The sequence below is a fragment of the Perca fluviatilis genome, chromosome 3 (assembly GCF_010015445.1).
Source record: "Perca fluviatilis chromosome 3, GENO_Pfluv_1.0, whole genome shotgun sequence".
In the NCBI taxonomy this organism is placed as follows: Eukaryota; Metazoa; Chordata; class Actinopteri; order Perciformes; family Percidae; genus Perca; species Perca fluviatilis.
In genome coordinates this window covers 42,999,467-43,025,977 of record NC_053114.1, presented here as the reverse complement: position 1 = coordinate 43,025,977, position 26,511 = coordinate 42,999,467, and the positions used below count along the sequence as shown (strand labels likewise).

General features: G+C 43.4%; 2 protein-coding genes across 4 annotated transcripts in view; one reads left to right on the top strand and one right to left on the bottom strand.

Annotated features, from left to right (window-relative positions):
• Positions 1-8,257, top strand: part of LOC120556519 (SH3 and multiple ankyrin repeat domains protein 2-like) — a 287,467-nt gene extending 279,210 nt beyond the window's left edge. The window contains exon 24 of the mRNA XM_039796163.1: positions 4,051-8,257. Within this exon, the coding sequence (XP_039652097.1) occupies positions 4,051-4,576 (526 nt within the window). The 3' untranslated portion in view covers positions 4,577-8,257. The remainder of the gene's footprint in view (positions 1-4,050) is intronic.
• Positions 8,258-22,167: 13,910 nt separating this feature from the next.
• The window catches only part of LOC120556316 (src substrate cortactin-like), a 29,591-nt gene continuing 25,247 nt past the window's right edge, over positions 22,168-26,511 (bottom strand). For all 3 annotated transcript variants that reach the window (XM_039795825.1, XM_039795826.1, XM_039795827.1), the window contains 3 exons: positions 26,241-26,370; positions 25,504-25,572; positions 22,168-24,576 (listed from right to left, as the gene is read on the bottom strand). In XM_039795825.1, the coding sequence (XP_039651759.1) occupies positions 24,440-24,576; positions 25,504-25,572; positions 26,241-26,370 (336 nt within the window). In that variant the 3' untranslated portion in view covers positions 22,168-24,439. The remainder of the gene's footprint in view (positions 24,577-25,503; positions 25,573-26,240; positions 26,371-26,511) is intronic.

The window sequence follows — 26,511 nt, the reverse complement described above, 5'->3', positions numbered from 1 at the left end:
GTGTAAAGGCCTTTAGGTGGCGATGTGTTAACATTCTGAGTTTTATTTTTTGATTTTCTTAAAGGTCCCATATTGTAAAAAGTGAGATTTCCATGTCTTTTTTGATTATATAACAGTATCAAAACGCCCAATCCACAGAGAAATGCACACAGCCTGTATACAGAAACTGTGCCTTTGAACGTCAGGACTTCTGTACGGTTGTGATGTCACAACTGTACTATATATAGGTAGAAAGTCCCACTACGGTGCTGTTACTATCATTCTCCGGCTGCAATGATGGTACAGAAACTCAGAGAGCACAGATGTGGAAGACCCAGTAAGGCTGACCAATCAGAGCAGACTGGGCTTTTTCAGAAGGGGGGCTTAAAGAGACAGGCGCTAAAACGGAGCGTTTCGGACAGTATGAGGGAAATAATGTGTTTGTTTGAACATAAAAGCATGTAAACGTGATCTAGTAGAAACCCCAAATAGTATGAACCTGGAAATGAGCATGATATGGGACTTTTAAATTCTGCGGAAAATTCTGCATCCGCAGGTCCCGTGTGGCCCTGCTTATACCTGTTGTTGATTTCTGCGATGCTACATTGGTTACTTTAATATTCTATTATTCTGTGCCCCCCCCGTCGTACTGTAAGGGATATAAAAAGGTTTGAGTGTTGTACGTACACATCCATCCGTCCATTAGGAGCTAGTTGGTGGATGGAGCACTGCAGGCAGTCTCTGCACCTGGAGGCCAGCACTCAGTCTTTGTTACGGCTGCTACAGTAATCATTCCACACAAATGTAATAACCCATTAAACACATTAACGACTTGGGGTTCACACTGCATGAGCCGTCTGCTTTAGGCGGGAACATTTGCTTTCTTTAAATGTTGCTTACGGCTGCAACTAACCATTATTTTCATGGTCGATTAATCTGTTGATTAGTTTCCTGATTAATCGATTAATTGTTTGGTCTATACAATGTCAGAAAATGGTGAAAAATGTGGATCAGTGTTTCCCAAAGCCCAATATGTCGTCTTCAAATGTCTTGTTTTATCAACAACTCAAAGATATTCAGTTTTACTGAGAAGAAGCTGGAATCAGAGCATTTTTAGTTTTATTTTTCATTACAGTTTTTGCCTATTGCTTACACACTTTTTGCAGAACTTGACTCATTATGTCAAAAACTCTACACACAAGCTAATCAGACATAGCACTTGGAGATTAACAACTCCCATCTATGCCAAAATGAAACACTGCAATCAAAACGTAACACTCCTTTCTAAAAATTAAATTCTTGCAACAAAACCATTCACACAGGCACCATCTGAATTACTCTTTCATATCACCAGCAACACACTGATGGGCTTCATATAAAACACTCCAATCTTTGGGTTTCTATTTTTATTGTCATTTTCTCAGACTCAGTCTTCTGTAAAACTCAAAAGTAGAAAGTAGAATGGATCCCGCCTTCTGTTCGGATCTGGCCACAAGACCTCGTCAACATCACAGGCGATGTACTCGCGGGCTAGGCATCGGGGAAAACATCGCCTTGTGTGCCAAATCCACCCTTGGATCGATCCCACCTCAATGTCTCAATGGCGGTGGAAAGTATGCCGCATGCCTCTTCTGCAAGCAATGGAAGAGGCATGCGGCATACTTTCCTCTGCCGCACTGAAAATAATTGCTCGATTGTATTTAGAAAGGGGCTGTAAGGGGGCAGGTGTAACAGTGTGAAATGGTCATGGTTGTTGACCAGAGCAGCCCAGTGGAACCTAACATTATCCCAGATGACAACAACGCTGGGCTGCTCTGGTCTGTCCTGCATTGCCTCCATGCTTGCAAAGTTCTCAAAATGGCTCACCTGAGGCCTCTTTGTAGTGCTAAGGCTCAGATCGATTGGTGTTCTGTTTTCTGTGAAAGTGTTTTCAGGTGTGTATAAAAGTGCCTACAATTGAGTGTTTTCCCTATGATAGCAGGAGATTTTGTTTTTGAACAAAGTGTCTAATGTAAGAAAACATGTAGTGTTTTGAAATAAGCGTGTTACAGAATTGCAAACAAAGTGCAAAGTTGAAAAATGTGTTTAAGCTATGGTTACACTGTGTTTAAGGTATGCTACAAGATGTTTAGGTATTGAGGCTTCGGTCTAAGCATTAATTTTTAGTGTCTAAGCAATGGGCAAAAACTGTCAAAAAAATTGCTTAAACCCATTGGTGTAGTCTATGTGATATGCAGGTATACACAGTATACCCACTAAGAAAGATCCAGAATTTCCATATACCCACTTAAAAATGCCCAATGACACGCAACAACATACTTTTTTCACTATATTTTTGATTTATTTTGAATTGTCATCTTTTTTTGTCTTCTTCGCATAGGCTAAATAAAGGTATTTCCACCGTAAATTGGTGCATAAAAGTGTATCCGAATGCACAAAATGAAGTTTGCAAAGTTTCCCTGGGGGAGGACACTCAGACCCCCCACTATGATATGACCTAGATTGAGACAGAGACAAGACCGAGACTTTGAGGGGTTGAGATCTAGATTGAGACAAGACCGACGCAGGGCGAGTCCCACCCTGCATGACACGATAAAATGTGTAAAATGCTAACCATAGGCACTCCTCAAATTGATCTGAAAGATCCACATTCCCATTAAAAAACACCTCCCAGACAGCCAGAGCTTCTTCTCCTGTCTCCCACATTCACTTTCTTGGGAGAGCGTGTTAAGGGGGGCGGGGAACGGGGGTTAACAGTTACAAATTTCAAATTAGAAATGAGTCAAGTTATTGAATCGTTGCATTTGAAGCAGGGAGTTTGACATCCAATCACAGTAATGATGTGAACTCATAAATCAGACAATGCACAGGTCATTTAGTGACATCACCGCAGCTGTGGTCTTGAGGCCGAGTAGAAATGTGGTAGATTCCGAAACAAGACCGACCTCGAGTACTACAACACTGGTTCCCACTACCGCTGGCACTGGAATCTGGGTTGCCTTGCATACGAAGGACCCAGCCCCCTCGGACTTGGACCCCTAATTAAAGTCACAAGTAGAAGATGGCTGCTAAAATAGAGTAAATACCCAATTCCTAACCTTAAATGTAGCTTAGAGAATAGCCAAAAAGAAAGGTAACGCTGCTGTAACTTAACTGTCTGGGTGGGGATTAAAACCTAAAATGCTGTGGCTTGGTTCAACATGCATCCTCTCCATCAGCTGCTAGCGCTTTGGGAGAAAGTTTAGCGTTATGATGCCACCTACTGTCCATTTTACATCATTACATTATTAAATCCTTCCAGCAATGACATGATGAACATCTGTAGTTTGAGTTTAAAGTTTGATGAACCCTCTGAAGACTTTTTAGATAAACGCAAAGACACTTCCATCTTAACTCCAGTCTACCATACTTCTCTTTTGGCACGTTTTAGTCCATTATTACTCATCTCATGAACTGAGAGCCGCAAAGATGAATCGATTAGTTGTCAACTATTAAATTAAACGCCAACTATTTTGATAATCGAGTATTCAGTTTGAGTCATTCTTTATTAAAAAATTATCTGATTGCTGCTTGTTAAAAGTGAATATTTTCTATTTTCTTTACCCTTCTGTGACAGTAAACTGAATGTCTTTGGGAAACACGGATCCACATTTTTCTCCCTTTTCTGACATTTTTTTAGATCAAACAACTAATCCATTAATCAAGAAAATAATCGACAGATTAATCAACAGTGAAAATATCGTTACTCGCCGCCCTAGTGAACAGTAAACACTTTAACTAAAGAGGGAATCTTGTATTTCTCAAGAAAAAGAAAGAAGACAAAGACCAGAGAAACAGAGGAAAGAATGTTAGTAGCAATCATCAGGCAGCCTCACAGATTTAACTTCTCTTCTAGTTGCAGCCCTACAGGAGTTGAAAACAACATCAATGTTCAAGATATGAAATCAAAAACACAGAAAACAAGTTAGCACATATAAAGTTACACCACACACGGTTTGTTGTCAATGTGCTGAAACGTGAGGCGCTCTGCCCCCCCCCGACTGACTGTCGTCTCCTCTCTGTCCCTCTCAGGCTTCCCGCAGACGACTCAGGGATGCGTAACAACGCTGCGGCCGCCGCCCTCGCCTCCACCCCTCCCAGCAGCCTCCCCTCCCAGACGCACCCCTGCAGCCCGCCAGACTCCGGCTCCTCCCTCACCCCCTGCTCCTCGCTGCCACCCTCCGTGTCGCCCACCCTCACCGACGTCTTCGGCCTGCCCACCCCGCCCATGGGCAGCGGCGGCGCCTACAGCCTGAGCTCGTCGTGCGGCGGCAGCGGGAGCTCGCGCTCGCCGTCGCCGCTCACCCTGATGCAGGCGGTGGCGGCCTCGGGCAAGCCGTTCGCCTCCAAGCCCATGGAGCTGTGGAGCAAGCACGACGTGGCCGACTGGCTGGAGAGCCTGAACCTGGGCGAGCACCGGGACGCCTTCCTGGACAACGAGATCGAGGGCGCCCACCTGCCCTCGCTGCAGAAAGAGGACCTGATAGACCTGGGCGTGACCAGGGTGGGCCACCGCATGAACATCGAGCGGGCCCTCAAGCTGCTGCAGGACAGATAAGAGCCCCGAGGAGACGGGGGGGCGACGCGCGGAGTCCGGGGGGGCCGAGGAAAAAGGGAGAGGGGAGGTGTTTCCCGCTCACTTTTTACCGATCTCTTCATCAGACATAATCTCAAGTCGTTGAACTGGGTAGACGTTTCTTTTTTTTTTGTCCAAGCTGATGCTGCCTCTTGCTGTTTTTTTGTCCTCTCTCATCCTCCGCCGCCCTCATCTCAGCGCTCCGGTCTTGTCCGCCCCCCTCTTCAATTTCTTCCCACCGCCTCGAGCATCAGGGGATCAGGGGATCACGGGACGTCGGGCGGGAACCGCAGGGGGAGAGAGAGAAGAGAATAGCTGCTATGTCACATCAAGGAGAGCAAACAGCAGAGGACGCCAGTACGAAGGACTGACCAGAAAACGAAACAGAAAGAAAAACTCTGGAATAGCGTCTGGAAGTTTATTTCACATAAAAGACTCCTGCTCACCCAACTGCTTTGGAATACTAAAAGACTTTTTCCATACACCCCGGTGTGGGTGCATGAAAAACCAGCTGAGCTGGTCGTTGCTCCTTTTCTATCTTTGCTAGAGTTTGTTCAGAAAATAATATTTCTTCACTAGAGTCCTACCGGAGTTATATTTCTGGGTGCATCTAAGGTTGTAGAGACAAATTTGAGATAGAGACTTTTTTTTGTCGTTGTTGCTTTTCACCTCGTTTGTGTCAAAATAAGAACATTAGCTGACGTGTTTAAAGAAATACTAAACCATATCTTGTGTCCTTACAGACACACACACACACACACACACTTTATGCACAGTGCCACACACTGACAAACAAGAATACACACTGTCTTCACAGATATACACACCCTAAGCATGTGTACACACACCGTTACTGCGATGGCCTTCTTCTCCTGAGAGAGAGCAAAGCGTGGAGAGAGGTGGTCACCAGAGGAGGAGCGCCGCTGTTACTGTAGCAGGGGCCCCCAGGGCCCCTCGCCAGTCCACACCCACCCGGTGTCCACCTCATCATACAAGGAAAACCAAGGGGAGGACACGAGGTACAAGACGGACAGACAAACGTTGGACCAGAAAAGTTTTACCAGCTTGTCTGTCTGCAAAGGGCGTCCTTGTCCCTCTTGGCTTTACCTTCTAGTTTTGTGTGTATGAGTGTGTGTGTGTGCGCGTGTGCGTGTGTGTGTGCGTTTCACTGGTCAACCCAAAATATCATTAAGGCCAGTTTAGCTATTTCCATGGATCCGCTATATAGGCCACAGTATAGGGAAACTAGAGCTGTTCTTTACTTTTGTACTTTACTTTTCTTCATTCTGTCAAATCTCCTTCCACTTCACCATTAGCAGGTCAACACAGGCGTTCATGTGGCCCCGCAGCGATGCTAATGTTTCAAACACCCTGTGTGTGTACGGGGTAGAAGTTGAGGTGTTTTTAGAGAGAGCTTTACAAGGTACGTTTTAAGGAACAGTTTGACGATTTGGGAAATACGCTCATTCGCTTTCTTGCAGTTAGTTAACACGTTTCAAACCCTGTTTGAAACGTGGTTCCTATTGGCCGTATTTACATTCGGGCTGAAGCAGTTTCCTGTCTTTTTAATTCAATTTCGTTTTAATTATAGTGTCAAATTATAACAAGTTATCTCAGGACACTTTTAATGATAGAGTCGGTCTAGACCACACTCTATAATTTACAGAGACCCAACAACGATTCCCCCCAGGAGCAAGCGTTTGGTTCCTTGGTGTTTTCACAGTGCTTTTCATAGTTTTTACACATCTAAGAATCTATGTGTGAATTTTCATATATCTACATGGACATTTACATGTCTAATTAGTATACAAAAGTGATTTTGAAGAGAGAAAGCAGTAAGAACGCTTGGGCGACGCTCAGGTGGCAGTATAGGTGGAAATTTAGGAGCTTTTACTGCCTAATCTGGAATTGTTGGAGCATGCAGTTTTTACTTTTTTAACAGAAGTACGGTCACAGATGTGTTGACAGAAATGATGTTCATTTGGGCGACTTGTTAATATGGTTATTACTCCCCTTTTTACAGCAGGGAGATAGATGTGTCTGTGTATGGCCAAGGATAACACACTGCTAATTCACCGGTATTAGCTTCCTTTTGCCAACTCTTGTAAAGACAAAGATAAAGTAAATGGTGAAAATTATATTCTGTTAGAAAGGTAAGAAGTTACACTTTAGTTTGACACCATTGAAATTAACTGAAAACATTACAATAACTTTTATATTTGTATTTAAACAGATGTTTTTAATAGAACGTTAGCCAAAAAGTGTCAGAGCATGAACACCACGGTCATGTCTGTAACGTTACACTAAATGTAAAGCTGGAAGCAGGAGTCAATTAGCTTAGCATAAAGACTGGAAGCCGTCTCTTCTGGCTCTGTTTGTTTTACAACTATTGGATGGGTTACTATGAAATTCTGTACACATATTAATGTTTTCCTCGGTATAAAACGTAATAACTTTTGGTTGTTACACAACTTTTCCTCTAGCGCCATCATCAGGTTAAAACAGAACTACTAATATAAACCACGGACATTCCCGTCAGCCTCAGCTGTACTTTGTGCTTAGTGCTAGTTAGCAAAATAGCAACTAAGATGATGAACATGGTAAACATTATACCTGCTAAAACATCAGCATGTTAGCATTGTCATTGTGAGCATGTTAGCATGCTGATGTTAGCATTTAGCTCAAAGCACCACTGTGACAAGTACAGACTCAGAGCTGTAGCGCGGCTGGAGCTGTTTCCAGTCTTTATGTTATGTTAAGCTAAGATAAGCTAATCGTCTCTTGGCTCTAGCTCTATATTTACATGACAGCGGTATCAAACATTTTCATTAAACTCTCAGCAAGAAAATGAAAAAGCGTATTTTCCAGGCTGTCATTCGATAGCATTTTATTGACTTTGAATCCAGTGTCAGATCCTTTAGGAGGCCTTTTAGCTTTCAACAGTTTTAAGTAACACAAGTTGTAACAAGTAACCTTATACTTAAGAACTCATAGGTTGACATTTAAAGAGCTAAAACTCCAGTTTTACCAGAGAAATTATGTTTTCTATATACCTAAATGACTACCTGAACATTTTGTACATTGTTCTTTGTTAAAAAAAAAAGAAAAAGAAGAAGATTAAAGAGTCAATAAGAGACTCGTTAGCATTAAGCTAACTCGCGCTCGACTCCAACCAGATCCCAAATGAACCGAACAGCATCCCAAACCGGAGCAGCTGTTTTGAGGTACAATTCTGTGATTTGAAACACAGAGTCAAAGGTAAAACACAGTTTTAGACCAAAACAGCCTTCAGGAGAGTGTTTTCTTCTCACAAAAGAAGGCTGTAGACGCAACACTGCGTTAACAAAGCTGTTGCAGACTGACGCTGGCGGCCCCGACAGAGAACTTTTCCTCTAAATCATCAGGTTCCTTCTTTGTGGAGCGACTTCAGCCAGATAGATGACGTGAAATCTCGTTGAATCCTTGGCTTTAAGAGCAGATGGAGATTGTGGGGCTTCAGGGTTTTATGTCAAATTACGTGCGTTCACGTAAGTCCACATGCCTTGGCCTTCCCCTTTTAAAGCTATAGTGCGTAGTTTTCTGTCTCCCCCATGAGGAATTCTAAGTAATGACAACAAAATGTTGCCTCACCCCCCCCCTCCACACAGTTGCTAGTAGCCAAGGAGGACACGGAGGATTAAAAAAACATGATGAACTCAGAAGAGGTCATTATCTTCACTCGAGTTTCGTGCGAAAGTCTTCTGAACATAGTCCCACTGACAAATCCAGAGAGAGTTGTGTGGAGCTGATAGTCTTAATTAGCTTTGTAGCAACTCATTTGGCAACGGCTTGTATGTAACGGACGTTCATTAATATCAAAAAGTTACGCACTAAAGCTTTAACAACTGTGTAAAGAAATAAGCAGAGAACAACCTGACAAAGCCGGCAGATGTTCGTGAGCCTTGTGTGAGATTAGAAAGGGAAAGAAAACCATTTCTGATCTTTTGCAGACGAACTTCGGTCTCTGTAGTTAGACCGGACTGGACTAAAAGCTTCTCCAAGTCCCATACAGTATATTCTTATCCGATCTCACTGCAGCTCCAGCAGTAGAGACAGGGTTTAAGCTTTGTTATAGCAGTCCAATTTCAAACTAAATCAGCATTTACAAAGCTGGGAAATGTTTGTGTTTGCTAGAAATGAACGCAGGCTGGTCAGAAGTAGAAGTACAGTATGTGTTGAAACGTGTATATAAGAGTGTTTAAAGGGATAAAAAAATGTCTATTTGATTATATGTATAGCTCTATTAAAAAGTTTAGAGTAAAAAAATAAATTCTATGAAGGTTGATTTATAGTTGCCAGAACTGACCTGATGACCACAGCAGTGGTGTCATTCACCCCATCATCCTCCAGAGGATGCCTTAAATAAAGAGGCAAAGTCCCTCCCCTTCCGGTGGACCACCATGGGACCGTATTTCGGTAAAAATATGGATGGTAGTGAACGGGGAGAGACGTAATTAGTTTGATCCCATTTGAATAGAGCCATGAATTACACGTTGTGTCAATTTAAAAGATCATTTTGCAAGTCAAAGTCTCAGTTTGTCATAAAACTGTTGAAGTATAAGACGTAAAAAAAATAACGTAATTATAAAGACTACACACTTTAAAGTCACATGGTAACATCTCGCTGAAGCTACAGTACGATGCCTGTGGGATCTAACGTTACTCACACGAGCAACAGGTCTTGCTCGTTCTTTCGCTTCCTGGCTGATAAAAAGACGCTGGATAAAACCTGACAGTCTATGGATGAAACACATCAGGTAAGATAACGTTATGTGCTGTGAAACAGAGCTAAGCTAGCTAACGAGCAAGCTGAGCGTCAAGCATTGTCTATTGTCCGCGTCATTTCAACGCTTCTCGTTCATTTCAATGGGAGCAGCCCTGCAATGCATTCTGGTAGCGTCCCGGGGACTTTGGAGAATCGGGGCGTCGAGTCACCCGCTCCTCATTTGCATTATGTTGAATTCAGACAACTTTATGCAAATGAGGAGTGGCCGGCTCGGCTCAACGCCACTCAAAAGCTGACGAATATAATAAACGAAAATCTTTTAAACTGTATCTATCTGAAATAAAGACAGATTCAGCAACTGCATGGCCTATTCCTCCATTAAAATGTTTTCAGGAACACGTTTCTGTGAACTATTTTTGTAAAATAAGAGATCGTATTCCGAACGAGCCGCCATTATGGTCGGTTTTGAAATCCCGGAGCAGCCAGACCCACCTGAGGCGTTCGTTCAATCAGCTGACGCCATCGCGGTTGTAGGATGGTGTAGACTGTTTTCTTTGCTGGTCAGTGGTCAGTGAAAATCAACTGGTGGCAAGCCCGCTGGCGTGCAATGCTGGGAAGCGGGGCGATACCATCCGTGAAAACAACGCGTATATGGACACGTAACTTTGTACACTGTCCGTGCAGCGACAAACCTACGACAATGCTTAATGCTCGGCTTTGCTCGCTAGCTAGCTTAGCTCTGTTCCACAACACATGTAACGTTATCTTACCTGATGTGTTTTAGCCATTGACATATATAAAATGGACCAATAGATCCCGTTGCTCTGGACGGAGACCAGTGAAGGATATTAGAAGCACTTTTCTGGTGATCTCTTGCTTTACTGCGCAGCCTCCAACTGAGCTTGAAGACGTAGATGTGACGTGAGCAACCTGTCTGAAAGTGTGAAGTCTTCTGGTAGCTGTGCCGAGAGAAATCTCAATCATTCCCAATCTTACAGAGACGGAGAGCGTAGGTATATGTAAGGAGATAACATAGACGCAGGCTATTTATTGCTAACTAACATGCTAGTTAACATTAGGAATTAAACCTAAACAGCTAATGGAAGTCCAAACTGCCTCTGAGCTTCTCCTGTACTATACGGTAATTCCTCTACTGTGTGACAGTAAGTCTCGTGGTTATGACCCAATCGTTAGCCTATTGTTATAAAAGCGTCTGCTACGGAGCCATAACGTGAGGTACAAGGTAATGGAGCCTTTTATACATTGTCGTGTTTCTTTAGAAATAAACAACGGACAAATAGAGTCTTTAAACGCTTCAGATGTAAAGTTATTCGCTGTCAAAGTGGCGCCAAAATGTATGCTAGTCAGTGGAATGCTAACGGGAGGTGATCTCTTTGTAGCGTCAAAATGGCGCCATAGGAAGTTCGAGTTCTGAAGCGAAGCTTACCCCCTTGGTTTTAGCCAGCGTCTATCAGCCAGGATGCGAAAGAACTGTTGCTCGTGTGAGTAACGTTACATCCCACGGGCATCGTAGCGTAAGCCAGGCATGACTCATGCGACTTTGAAGTGTGTAGTCTTTCTAATTATGTATTTTAACCGTTTTATAATTCAACTGTTTTATGACAAACTGAGACTTTATTCACTTGCAAAAGTATCTTTGAAATTGACGAACATCATATGTGTACTCCGTGGTTCAATTCAAACGTTGACTGTTCACCCGCTCACTATCGTACATATTATTTCCCGAAATAAGGTCCCATGGTGGTCCAGGTGGACGTTGAGGGACTTCACCTCTCTATAGCTCACAGTTCCCTTCCTCCACTGTACCTGCACCACTGTCGGTTGTAAAAGCTCTATCAAGAAAAAGGAGCTTGTGTTGTATCTCAAAGTAGATTCTTTCAGAGCACACCTCACGTGTGGTTCGATATGTGCTCGACAGTAACCCAGCGTCTGAAATCTATATCGTCTTATTTAGAGCAAAGTTCTCCCTTATTTGGTTTCATATCACACTCCGCAGCTTCATGTAGGTGCAGTTTTCGAGGTGATGAATGAAACATACACAAGCTCTGTGTTCTGTGAACATTAGCCGTACGTACGGAGGCTGGCATGGGACAATGCTGCTATAATCCTGTTCCTGTTTGAACTTGTAACTTATTTTAGCAAACAGCAAAGTGTCGGAGAGGGGGGTAGAAAAGCACAGTATTTTTAAAGATTTGTATAGAGTTCTATGAAATTTTATAGAGGTTATCTGAACAAAATCTGTTCAACACTGACGTGGATTGCCAAAAAAACTAAATACTATATAGATCAAAACGTGGATATTTATTATTAGACTTATGGGTTATGTAAGAAGCAATATTTATTCTGAATGAATCTCCTTGGTTGTGTTTTATTTTCCCATTTTAAAGTTACATATCATGATGCGACCACTTGTCAGTGTTTTAATGAAGTGTTGCCTAAAGTAGATAAACTCTCTAGTGCTGTAGTAGACTTAAAGGATAACTTTGGTATATGTTTTTGTGTCTAAAAGTGACTAATGGGAACAGTCACGATACAGGCTGCAGTGTAACCACTCGGGGCATTTGTGCACCTTTAATTTATGTACTCAAAAAGTTCAGTTTTTGCCGCTGACAGGATCAGATTATTATTTTAAGTGTCTGACAACATTATGCAAAGGATCCCTTCAGAGATAGACCTTTTAGTTAAAGAGTAAGATCCTTTTTGCTTAAAATGAAACAGCCCCGAAATCGCTATCGCCAAACCCACCAGACTCCATGTAAATAATCAGGACTTTTAGCGTGTATAGAGCCAGCATATTTCCACATGTAAATGGGTGAATTAAGAGTTTATTTCAACCAAACCAGAGTGGTGATTGTTGGAACAGTGGAAAGATGAACCAAGACGGCTTTTTATATTTTCATTTTGTTAGTCTGTCAACTTTGAATGCAGTGTGTTTTACGATGATACAATTACTATTTATTTACATGGAGTCTGGTGGAGTTTGGTGATGGTGATTTCGGGGCTGTTTCATGTTAAACTAAAAGGATTTTACTCTTTAACAAAAAGGTCTATCTCTGTAGGGATCCTTTCCATAATGCTGTCAGACATTTAGAATAATAATCTGAGCCTGTCAGCGGCAAAAAAAATTACTTTTTATGGACGGAAATTAAAGGTGCACAATTGCCCGTTAACGTTACATTGTTAGTTTCTCTGCTGCCGACTGCAACAATTTCAAAGATTGGTGTTCCCATCAGTCACTTAGACACAAACACATGGGGAAATAGATTCCAGGTTGAAAAATACCGATGTTATAAGATATTTTGGCCAATCAAGTGACTAAGAAAAAAAAAACCCAGGTATCTTCTGACGACCACCATCTGCCTGAGCAGACTTCTCTCATCTCTGAAACCCCTCAGTCTAGAGTGTGTGTATAAAAAGAGCAAAAATGTGTAAATTTGTTTAAAATATATCTGCAGGCCTTTCTTGGTAGGAAACTATATGAATCTATATATATGTATACATACATAATAAATCCACCAAAAAGATTAGTGGTGGCTGTTGACTCCTCTCTGTGGATCAGCATGGTCACTAAGCCGTTTTTTCTCTGTGGAAATGTAGAGCTGAGTAGATGTAGGAATCTTTTAAAGAGCATCACCAGGCCATGTTTAGGACAGCCATGGCTCACTAACCCACTTCCACTCCCCTTCTAAAACACTGCTCCCGCCTTTATCATTGTCCAACATTTTGGGTAACTTTCTATTTGTTTTCCTCTTTCTTTCTTTCTTAATTTGATTCTTTTTCATTAATAGATTTTATTCTTTGACTAAGTCTTCATAGAGGCTAAGATGTTTTCGGTAATTTGTGCAAAGACTTGTGTTTATGTTTTCTATGTTGCTGTAATTTTGTGCTACTGAATCATCATAGAGTCAACTAATTACTGAAATGAAAAGAGAGAGAATTTTCCTGTAACTGCACTCTTCCTCCCCCCCCTCCACCCTTCCTCCCCTGCCCCCTCAAATCCTCGAGACTTCTTGTATGGCAACCAAAATTCACTGTAAGAAATAAATATAATATTGCACTAGTGTCGTTTCCCTCTCAGTCCTTACAGTGCCAGCCTGTCGGAGCTGCCCACGTGGGAGGGGGCTCAAGATTGGTCGTCACAGATTCAGGTAGTCGGTTTGTGCGGACCAAAAATCAAACACATTAATGGTCCCATGGCATGGACATTTCACTTTATGAGGTTTTTTAACATTAATATGAGTTCCCCCAGCCTGCCTATGGTCCCCCAGTGGCTAGAAATGGTGATAGGTGTAAACCGAGCCCTGGGTATCCTGCTCAGATGGACCAATCAGGAATCTTCTCCTTATGAGGTCATAAGGAGCAAGGTTACCTCCCCTTTCTCTGCTTTGCCCGCCCAGAGAATTTGGCCCACCCATGAGAGAGAGAGAGAGACATCATGGCTTTCAAACGAGCAAAGTGGCAGTTGGTCAAGGCCACACCCCCACCCTCCACCCCCCCTCCCCTCAATAGCTACAGACACAGAAATGGTACATCCTAAGGAAAGCTCATTGTGGGACTGGCTCTAGTGGCTGGAATTCTGCACCAAGGCTGAATTTCAGGAAAGAGACTTCAGATACAGTATTAGGGGACCACTAAGGTCTATATAAAAGAGACTTCAGATACAGTATTAGGGGACCACTAAGGTCTATATAAAAGAGACTTCAGATACAGTATTAGGGGACCACTAAGGCCTATATAAAAGAGACTTCAGATACAGTATTAGGGGACCACTAAGGTCTATATAAAAGAGACTTCAGATACAGTATTAGGGGACCACTAAGGTCTATATAAAAGAGACTTCAGATACAGTATTAGGGGACCACTAAGGTCTATATAAAAGAGACTTCAGATACAGTATTAGGGGACCACTAAGGTCTATATAAAAGAGACTTCAGATACAGTATTAGGGGACCACTAAGGTCTATATAAAAGCATCCAGAGAGCACCATGTCATGGAACCTTTTAAGTTGAGTCAAAAATGATTTTATTAAAATGATTAAGACTTTTAGTTTGCAAATGTCCTAGCCTGGAAATCCAGACCCAAATCTGAAAGATTAAGGGTCTGGTACTGAGTAATGAAAATGGCCCAACTCGAGGGGTGGCACAAGTATACAATTTGAAAATCTCACTGCACGCAATTGGATAACACTACGACCAATCACAACAACACACGGGGGGTGACGTATCCAGAGCCCCGTACGCTTAGCTACCAGCGGAGCTGCCATAAACAATATATTTTTTCCATATCTAACTGTACAAACAAAAAAGCTGTTAGATCATATGACCTCTGTAAGCTTTACAAAATATTTATATGAAGTTTTTTTTTGCTTGATTTTGATTTTTTCCCGTTAGTAACCCCCTGGCTCGACTTTTAAGATGTACAGAAGATGTTGTTTCCTGCTGTATATCCACATCTTTCAATAAAGATTGAATTAAAAAAATGTATTTAAAAAACAGCAGAGCGAACTGGTAGATTAAACTGTCGTCATCTGTTGAGTTCGCCTGTGGCCCGCCTATATCGGATACACCGATGTGATTGGTGCAGCTCGGCTACCAGGGCATAGTTAATGAGCATCATTACTCGATGCCTGAGGGACTCGCTGAGCAAATTCAAAATGAGCTCTCGCGAGAACTCTGGATTTCCAGGGTACAAATGTTCGTGGTTTTTGTCTGTTTTCCAACATGTTAGCATTATGATTAGCATATGGAGTGTGTAGTACGAGACAGCTCAGGAAACACTTACCCAGAGTCTACCGTTAATTCGCCCGCCACCGCCACTAGGCGGACAGCAGCTCCCTACGGCACGGGAGAGGGGTCTGTGAACGCCCTGCTGCTGTTCCAGGTGTTTTAATTAGCTATTGACATCGGATGGGACAGATGACCCGTGCGCTCCAAATCTCAAACCACATATCCTACTAAATATAGCCTACTATAATAATAATAATAATAATAAATTGAATTTATATCGCTTTTCATGGACTCCAAAGTAACGCTTTACAGGGCAGGGTAGATTATAAAAACATAACAAAACAAAACGAGGCAAACAAAACAAGTAGAACAAAACAAGATACAGATGAAAAAGGGAGGGGGGCAGGTGGACTATGGGTAGGCTGAGGTGAAGAGATGGGTCTTGAGGCGGGACTGGAAGATGGTGAGGGACTCAGAGGTGCGGATCTCTTGGGGAGGGAGTTCCAGAGCCTGGGAGCTGCTCTGGAGAAGGCTCTGTCCCCAAAACAGCGCAGGTTGGACTTTTGGATGGAGAGGAGACCGGCTGAGGTGGATCTGAGGGACCGTGAGGGTTGGTAAAGGGAGAGGAGAGTCTGTGAGGTTTGAGGGGCCAGAATGGTGGAGGTTGAAAATTTATAGGTGAATCCGGGGGAAATGGGTTTAAGGTGACCGGAGTTGGAGGGTCTAGTGATTTGTAGTAATGGTAGAAATGGGATGTTAGGACAAGTGAGTTGGATAGCCAGTTGGGAGTAGTAGGAAGGGAATGAGTAGGAGTGGAATAATGTGATTTGATGTGTGAGAGGGTCTGATTTTGGCAAGTGACATGCAGGAGGATGTGAAAGGAGGTTTTAATGACTGACGGATGTGCGGAGGAGCTCAAGGAGGGTGGAATCAAAGATAACGCCCAAAGGCTGCGGCCTGGGGGGGAGATGGGGAGACAATGGTGCCGTCGATGGTGAGAGTGGGGTTATTGGTTTTGCTGAGTGTGGATTTGGAGCCGATCAGAAGGAATTCTGTTTTGTCGCTGTTGAGTTTGAGGAAGTTGTGTTGCATCCAGGTTTTAATAGCTGACAGACAGGAGTTGATGTGGGAGAGGGGAGGATTGTGGGGGATTTGGTGCTGAGGTAGATCTGGGTGTCGTCAGCAAAGCAGTGGAAGTCCAGGTTGAAGTGGCGGAGTATCTGACCAAGAGGGAGGATGTAGATGATGAAGAGGGGGCGGGCAAGCGGAAGCCTTGGGGAACACCTTGAGTGACTGTGGCTGTGGCAGAGGTGTGGTTGTGGAGAGAGATGAAATGGGATCTGTTGGAAAGGTAGGAGTGGAGCCAGCGTGCAGTGCACCGCGTACCACGCGAGGTCTTTGAGTCTGGTGAGCAGGATGTTATGGCTCACAGTATCGAAGGGCTGCACCCAGGTCGAGGAGGATGAGGATGTTGAGGGAACCGGTGTCAGCAAAGGTGAGGATGCGTTGAGGACTTTGAGGAGAGCGGTTTCTGTGCTGTGTAGGGGGCGAAAACCAGATTGGAGAGGTTCGAATAGGTTATTGGCAAGAAGATGGGTTTGTAGTTGTGAGGCGAACTATGCGTTCCAGGGTTTTAGACAGAAAGGGGAGGTTGGATATTGGGCGGTAGTTGTTGAGAGAGGAGGGATCCAGACCAGGTTTTTAAGGAATTGGGGTGACAGCGGCAGTTTTGAAAGCAGAGGGGACAGTTCCAAGGGACAGTGAGGAGTTGAAGAGGTTAGTGATGTAAGGGCATAGGACCGGGAGGCAGGACTTCAGAAGTGGAGTAGGGAGGGGGTCAAGGGAGCAGGTAGTGGGTTTGGAAGAGCTGATGAGTTTGGAGATTTCCAGGAGGAGTGACTGGGTTAAACTGGGAGAGGAGGAAGTGTGGAGGAGGGGTCGGGAGGTCTGGAGGGATGGAGAGAGGAGGGTCCAAGGTAGGTGCTGGAGTAGATCCTGGAAGGTCAGATACAGGGGATAGGGATTTGTAAATGAGATTGATTTTGTCAGTGAAAAAGTGGAGGAATGAGTTGCAGAGATCCGGAGTAGAGGTAAGGAGGCTGTTGGTCCGGAGGCTTGATGAGGTTGTTCAATGTGGAGAAGAGGGTTCTGGGGTTTTGGCAGGGGTCGGTGAGGATGGTGGAGAGGTAGGCAGATTTGGCAGCAATGAGGGCATCTTTGTAGGCGGCGAGATGGGATTTATAGGCTTCATGATGGACTGTGAGGGATGATTTCTTTGTCAGACGCGTTCCAGTTGGCGCCAGTTTGTTTCATTTTCCGGAGTGCAGGTGTGTACCAGGGTGAAGAGGTGTTAAAAGTGACGGTTTTGTTTTAGGGGGGCCAGGGTGTTGAGGGAGGTAGACAAGGTGGAGTTGAGGTGGTCTGTGAGGTCATCAGGTGAGGTGAGGGTTGAGTCCAGGTGGAGAGGTGGTGGAGAGCAGGTCAGATAGATGGTGGGGATTGATAGATTTGAGGTTGCGGAAGGTGATTTCTCTGAGGAGGCGGGGGCGTGGGGTTGGAGAAGGGATGGTGAACCGTATCAGTTTGTGATCAGAGAGGGGAAAGAGGCATGGATGGAGGTCGAGCACTGGTTGGTTGGTGGAGCAGACCAGGTCGAGGATGTGACCTTTTTCATGGGTGGGGAATGTGACATGTTGGGTGAGAGAGAAGTTATCCAGTAAAATTTTGAATTCTGATGAGAGCTTGCAGGTGGGGGAGTCCATGTGGATGTTTAAGTCACCGAGTAGCAGCAGACGTGGAGAGAGAGATGAGGCTAGTGTGAGGAGTTCAGTAAAATCAGAGAGGAAGGAGGGATTTGGTTTAGGTGGCCGGTAAATGAGGATGACTGTCATGGAGGAAAGAGTTTTGAAGGCGAGATATTCAAACGATGATACTGAGGGGAGGGTGAGTTCTGTGATCCGGAAGTTCTGATTGAAAATGACGGCGGGGGCCACCTCCACGGTGGGAGGGGCGGGGTTTGCAGATGTAGTTGTAGCCAGGGGGATGCTTGGTTGAGGGAGAAGAAGTCGGTTTTGGGTTGTGCCCGGGTGAGCAGAAGGAAGTCAAGAGTGTTGTCGAGGATTAGTTCATGGAGGGCAGGGGCTTTATTGTTGAGCGATCGGGTGTTGAGGAGTATATATATATATAATGCTAGTAAGCCAGATAAAATATTAGCATATTCCAATATTATGTCAAGTGCAGTATGCCAAAAAATATATAACCATATAAGCACTCGGTCGGAGCAATGTGTAACATTAGGTCAGGAGGAAGCTGCGCTGCTAACATTAGCCACACTGCTAAATCGTTAGTTATGGGAGGGGGGGGTGCTACTGTAATTTGCAACATTGTATACTGGGCTGTATCATAGGGCTGTATGGATTATCAGATTTTGGCAGAATGCGAGAATTAGAAATTAACTGAGGTCTAATGTGAGACAAGAGACTTTCTTTCATGCCTGAATTGAACTGAAAAACACACTGGACTGTTGCTGATTTGGCACGAGTTGTGGAACTGCATAACATAAGGTAAGACCACTTTATGGTTAATTTGGCTCATATAGTGTAACCTACTTGTGTTTGTTATATGTAGTACCAGCTGGTTTTGGGGATGTTAATATTAAACCAGTGCTGTGCCCGTTGGTCGCACAGAATTCCGTGAAATGATCACGAATCGTTAACAGCGCATTACGTGGTGGCGGCACGGAATGTGTGAAAAATCCGTGCGGCCACCACGGAAAACAACGCCAATGTAAAGTCAATGAGAAGATGACGTAGCATTAAAAGCGACTACGGTAGCGAGTAGTATGAAAGGCCGATATTCTGCGTAAGGAGAAGGACCCCAAACCACTTCATATGCACCTCCCCTGTACACCCTACTACTGACTTACTGATTTACCTGACAGAGAACGTTGCAGATTCAGAATGTAAATACAAAATATCACAATGAAAATTTGGAGTAATGTGGCCGGGTTGGCTCAGTGGGTAGAGCAGGCGCACATATAATTCGAGGCTTATGCCTCAAAGCAGTGGTCCAGGGTACGGATCCGACCTCCTGCATGTCTTCCCCCTCTCTCTCTCCCCTTTCTCACCTATAGCAGACATTAATCAAACATTAATCAAACATTAGCGTCATGGACTCATGGCAGTGTGCTACCCACGTGGCCCGTTATGAGAGCTAATCAGCACATATCTGCTTCATCAACCACCAGAACCGGACCGTGTGCAGAGAGAGAGAGAGAGAGAGAGAGAAAAAAACACACACACACAAATTTAACATTTCAGCAGAGATGTTCATTTCCATACAGGTTTAGTGGCTTGACAGTTAACGGTGAAGTAGGGGATTTGATTCGCGGGGTTATTTTAGCAGTAGGCTTAATTAACCCGACCCAGGGGGAGTCTGATGAAAACTGCCGTGTCTGCCCGGATCAGCTCTGAGATTTTTCTCGCATTGCACAGCGCTGGAAGGAATAATCTGAAGCGCCTTTTTTTCGCCAACAGTCGTGATGAGGTGTATTTCACATTTCAGCTGCCAAAGCTCCGGCTTTCTCCGACCCTCTCTGTCTCTGGTCCTGCGCTCTGCTCACTCAGTGTGCAGGGCGAGAGGGGGCGTGGCCAGCGGCAAAAGCCCCCTCTCTTTTACCGATATATATTTAATGATATCTTTTGCATTTCTAATCCAAACGACGTCAAACTTGGCTCCGCACTTACCCGTGCCCATAGCAAGACACCTGTCAAGTTTGAAATCCATCGGACTAACGGTTCTAGAGATATGCGCATAACACACACACACACACACACACAGACAGACAGACGTTCCTGCAATTTATAGATAGATAGATGATGGATAAACGTTTCTCTTATTTGTGGTTGAGAGTGGCTTACCTGGTGTATATTTTTGAATGAGCTGCTGGCTCTAGGTACAGGCTATGCGCTGTAAACCCTTGTTAACATAAAGGTGAATGAATTTATTTTGCTGTTGGCATTAATGTTCAGGTAAATCCTACTGCACCTCTCCCTTCATGCTGTTTGCCCGTTGCATTGGCTGGACGAAGTAAAAAAAAAAAAAGTCATAGCACTGTGTGACAAAAAGTCATAGTATAGTATGTCAAAAAAAGTAAAAAATAAAAAGTCATAGTATGTCGTAAAAAGTCCTAAAAATACTTTTTTAAAGTATTTTTTTTATAAAAAGTAATAAAAAGTCATAGTATAATATGTTGTTAAAAGTAATAAAGTCATTATAGTATGTTGTAAAAAGTCATTGTTAAGTATGTAAAAAAAAAAGTGAATGGTCATGTGTGCAGTAGTGGCCCAATGGTTAGTGCTGTTGCCTCACATTAAGAAGGTAGAGGGTTTGAACCCAACTCGTCCCGGACCCCTTCAGTCTCGCCCCCATCCTCCGGGTGCCCCCTCCACTAAAAATATGATCACCAGTCACTTAATGGAAGTCACTCTGGATAATAGTGTCAGTGTGTTAATAATCTGTGATGTGTAAATGTTGAAAAAAGTTTCTAAAAAGTCACAGCATAATGTCAAAAAAATTTTTATAATAAAAAGTCATAGTATGTTGAAACAAGTAAAAGTCATATGCAGCAGGTGGCCCAATGGTTATCACGGTTTCCTCACTGCAAGAAGGTTCAAAACCCAGTTCGTCCTGGACCTCTGTGTGCACTTTACTATTCAACATATTATACTATGACTTTTTTTATACTTTGACATACTGTACTATGACTTTTTTATACTTTTTGACATACTGTACTTTTACTTTTTTTGACATACTGTACTTTGACTTTTTATACTTTGACATACTATGACTTTTTTTATACTTTGACATACTGTACTATGACTTTTTTATACTTTTTGACATACTGTACTTTTACTTTTTTTGACATACTGTACTTTGAATGTTTTAAATACTTTTTCCGACGTACTATAACTGACTTTTCTTTGACATACTATACTTTTTTTTGACATACTATGACTTTCTTTTTTCTACATACTATACTATGACTTTTATACTTTTTGACATACTATAATTGACTGTTTTAATACTGTTTTCTACATGTTATACTTTTACTTTTTTTTTTACTGTTTTCAAGATACTGAACTTTGACTTTTTATGAAGTTTTTGACTTTTAACAACTTTTTTTTTTAAGTAATTTTTATGACTTTCTATGACGTACTACATCAGGAGTTCTTAAAGTTTTGATAACTTGAAATTTTAGGGAGCCATGAAATAAAATAACGCAACGCAAACAAGTTTATAATTCATAGTTTATTTATTGAAACAAAAAACAAAAAAGAACAAGCAGGTAATGATGTGACTTAAGCAAACAGAGGTACAGATAAAAATAATGCATTTGAAAAAGGTCACTTTTTTTTTTTTTAATTATAAAACCCCAAAGATGAATTGAGTGAAAGCACACACACACACACAGACACACACACACACAGACACACACAGACACACACACACACACACACACACACACACACACACACACACACACACACACACACACAGACACACACACACACAGACACACACAGACACACACACACACGATTAGAGATGTTCCGATGTGAATGCTGTAGAACTTTCTTTATCATCCAGTTTGACAGCGAGTCAGAATGGAAAAACAACATAAATAAAACTACTTTAAAGTAGATTTTCTTCAAGGCTAAATTACGTTTTATCAAATCGGTGCATTGACTCCAGTACTTTCCGATACCAGCATTTTAGGCGGTATCGGAGGCTTTTCCGATCTGGTATCGGAACACCTCTAGTCATGATGAGGGATGTTAGCGCCGCTCCAGACCAGTGGTCGTCACGCCTCCCATACGGAATAGGACAGGACAACCCGAGCGCTCAAGGCAGCAAGACACAAATACACGAGTCCAAAGAAAACCTCACAGAGACAGGAAACCAAAACAGGTTTTCAAATCTATTATTTCTCAATAAATCATGATCTCTCTGTACATGATTCTAAGCATGATATCAACAATAACCAGAAGAAAGTATGAAGAGGATTCGAATAATACTATGAGCTGTAGTGTTTTTTTTTTTTGTTTAGCTTGTGATTTGCCACAGCGGCGAAAAGAAGCCTTTGACATCATGGCCACGTTATTTTCTCAACAACTTGGACATCAGCAATTATGGATCATTTATAACCAAACACGACGATCGCTGCAAGTGCTCAGACAACAGAGAACCGATTGGTACTACATGAAGCTCCAACTGAAGCTACAGCTAAACTGCTACGTTTGGGTATTTAAGAGACGTTTTTAGCCCCCCAAAAAAAACACATATCACAGGACCATTTATGTATACTGGGCATGCACGTGTCAGTGTAAACAGGAAGCAGCATGTACACTCCGCCCGGCTGGTGGTAGTTGCTTAAGACTGACAGTGTTGAAAATGGTCTCCGCTCAGTATTGGTAGATTAAATCATACGGTTAACAAGAGGTGTTGTTTCTGCGTCTCCGTTTGTGCCCGTCCAGAGTCCAAAGCAACGCCGGAGTTTTCGAACCTAAAGGTCAGCGGCAGTGTTTCTAAATGTCTCCGTTTTAGGGGCTCGGAAACGCGTTATTATGGAACCCACGCAACTTCCAGGCAAGACCCGCCTTTCAATAGCATTCACACGCTACTATTGGCCAGGCGTCCATGTTTACTGAAGGTAACAGAACCCGATTTGTTCAGGTCCTATCCCCTGACCAATCGGCTATCTTAACCTTAACTTATCGAGGTCAATGCCTAACCCCAACCAATCGGGCTGCTTCATTGCCTAGAAGTTACATGGGATCCATAACAACGGCGAGGTAGCCCTGGTAGTGTGGACGCGAGGCGTAAATGTAGCGAAACATATTGGTTTTTAAACCAAAAAAAAATAGTATAAATGTAGCTTGTGTTGTAATGTTTTTTTTTGGAGCCTGCAACGTGGGAAAGGCGTCAACGGCAAATTTGGCAGACTTGAACTTCCCTCTGGTGTGCGATGATGCCATCAGACAGAGTCCACCTAAAAAGGGTTAGCTCAGAGAAGCTACATGCTAGCCCTGATCTGGCCTCTCACTGTACTGTATGCCCTCCCTGGCTGGCTCCGTCTAGGATGTAGTCTCGTTGTAGGGGCTCGGAAAACACCGCAGTAGCGTGGACACGAGGCGCGAACGTCGCAAAAAGAAGACATTTTTAAACCAAGACGTAGCAGGGTAGATGTAGCCTTAGTTCCCCCATTGTGGATCGACGGGTGCAGCATCAACCAGGAGGGGGAATTTAAACTCCTGTGCAAACAGACCACAAAAGCAAAAGGTCTTTTTGGTCCACAGTCGATCGTACGGGACAGTATATAGCCATCAATATACATTATAATCCAAAGTGGAGGCTTGTTCTCCACTTTAAAAACTGCTCCTGCTTACATTAAGCCTGAGCAGCCGTACACAAGACTTATTCAAGCTCACTGCTATCATTACTCTGGTCTTTGGTGAGACTAAAATTCCTCTCGCACATATGAAGAAGCAACAATACCTGAAACTGATCTCTAATACGGTATCTGGAGAGATAAAAAAAAAAAAAAAGCTTTGATATGTAACTTCTAGGTGTGAATCATTCGTCCTCCGAGACCCTGAACATCTGTCCAGAGGTGCAGAACAAAGCCCAGATGAGCTCTATATATTCTCTAGTTGAGTCTAGGGCTGCACAATAAATCTGATTTTTTTAATTTAAATCGACATTGCAACTTTAACTTGCAATAACAATAAACACATCACGAAAATGATTTTTTGAGTTAGCTGAATCAGTGGAAAACTGCACTTTAAAATGTAACTCATTATTTTTTAAAGGTTTGTGTTCAGTTTAATGTTCAATAAAACAAAGATGGAAATTATTTCCATTCAGGCTTTTTTTATTTATTTAATTTTTTATTTAACAAGCAAAGTGTTGTATTTTAGCAGAATACTGAAAGCAGCAGAACTGAGTTCACTTTAACATCTGTAAATGTATCACAAGTGATCTCGTTACCGCGACGTTCAACAAGGTTATCTCCCGTTCCCTGGTATTGTGCAGCCCTGACTGAGTCGTTCTAAGATAAGTCTCCCCGTCTTCTGCTGCCCGGAGAGAAACAAAGGGATCTGAGAGTGGAAGATGTAGCGGAGGGATGGAAAAAAACGGAGCAAAAGAAAGCCGGTTAGGAGACCTGCAGACGTCTCGCACAGGAACAGAAGGCGATGAGAGAGAAGACCAAAGTGTGAAAAAGGAGGATTCCAAATTGTCTCCTTCCTTCGGCTGGTGTCGGCGGGGCGTCATCATTGCCGAACCTCCACGTAGTTGGCGGGGAAAAGGCCGTAGGCGCCTCTGCACACGCCCCGCCACCAGCCCTCGTCGATCATCTCGATGTTGGTGATGATGTCGTCGGGGTCGAAGGATATCTCGTCGTCGCCGGCTGGGAAACGGGAAGAGATGGATTGGTGACGGAGGATTCATAAATATTACATTTAGCCGACCCTTCTATCCAAAGCCACTTTCAACCTTGAAGGTACAAACTCAGACAGCAACAAGTGCGAGCACATTAGCTTCAAACAAGCCAAACCACAAAGAGACACATGACGGTGCAACTGTACGTTTTTTTCTCCTATTTGCAGCAGAGCTGAAAGGATTAGTCAGATAAACGTGACTTAAATGATTTAAACATGTCAGATCTCTGCTCTGTATTGATCTTGAGATATTGAATATGACATAAAACGTAGTCTCGCATTGCCAGACTTTTCTCCACATTCCGGGCTAGGAGAAAAACATGCTCTGGTTTATTGGCATTTCTTTAAACCAATCACAACCGTCTTTGGTGCCGGACGGAGCCATGGAGATTCTCCTAAATAGTCTCAGGAAGGAACTTGTTTTGGTGGAACATGTGTACGTTCAAAAGTAATTTTAGTCGTGCAACAGAAACCTCAGATTGGACAGATAGTCTAGCTAGCTGTCTGGATTTACCCTGCAGAGATCTGAGGAGCAGTTAACCATAGTCCTCACAAATTCGCCAACGAAGAGCAAGGGGACAAACATCTGGCGTTTCTGGCTGCACCTGAACAATCCAGGAAATGATTTGTTGTGGATTGTTACATGCCAGACAAAGCTCCTGTCTGCATGTGTTTTTCTCTTGTTCTTTCTCTTGCTCACTCTGTTTTCTCTCCAGGTGACTGAGGTGATTGCTTTCCACCTGTGTTTGGAGTTGACCAATCAGCATGCGAGGTGGCAGTCAATAAAAGGACTCCTGAGAAGCAGGACTAGTTTCAAGTTTGATAGACTACATCAAACTTGATGTGTCCTTTCATTCTGTGTCCCGACTGAAACTCCGTTCACAGCTTTGTCTCACCTGCTTGGTAGTCGTACAGGGCCACCGCCGTCAACCCGAGGTCCTCGCCGTACTCGTACTGCTGGCCGTCTGCAAGAGGAAGATGCTTGGTCAGTTAGTATCGTTAGTCCAAGGAAAGAAACAAACAGACTCGGGCTACAAAGACACACACTGTAAACCGTGTTTTTTCTTTTTGGGTCTTTACTACTTGTTGTTTTGGAGGGGGGGGGGGTGAGAGAGTGCCGGGGATTAGCTTCAGTGCGAGTAGAAACAAAGTGTCTCCCGTGTTCTTTCTGACCGTGGTCGGACTGTAGCAGGAAAGGTTAACCCTCTCCTTCATTTCATGTTGTTCACGGAGAAGGAGAACCAGGAAATGAGTATAAGGAAATGTGACGCTACCGAGCCACGGCCGAGCGGACCAATCACAGTTGTTGCCGTCTACGACGTGTAGTTAGAATTCTGGGGAGGTGCACGTCAGGCTACGGCGTGGGGTCTGAATCTACGCGTACCGACGGCGTAGATTCAACGCACACCCATAAGTCAAGTTCCAACAGTCCTGCAATAAATCCTCCTTCATTCAGGTATTAATATTTAGTTTGTGTTGAAACCGTTTGAGGTGTCGATTCAACCGTATGATCATATCATATATATACACACACACACAATCCTGAAACTGCTATATAATAATTGACTTTTAAGAGCTTAAAAGACCACGCGGGTACCCTGTAGTAACATGAAACAGATGAAAGGAGGGTGACCTGCGGCGGCGGCCGTGTCCTCGGGGGTCTGGTAGAGGTCCTCGGGCTCTGCGTCGGGGATCTGCGGCTCCGCCTCGTACAGCGGCTCTCCGTTCTCCTCGGCAGCGTCGTGGGACACGGGGGCTGACTTCTGACAAGGCAAACGTCTTCTGTTTAACGACAACTCCTTCTGCAAAGAGTACTTCTACTTCCAGTAAAATTACATATTTTTTCATGCCAATCAGCTTCAGTGTATTACTTATTTATTAGAGCTGCAAAGATGAATCGATTA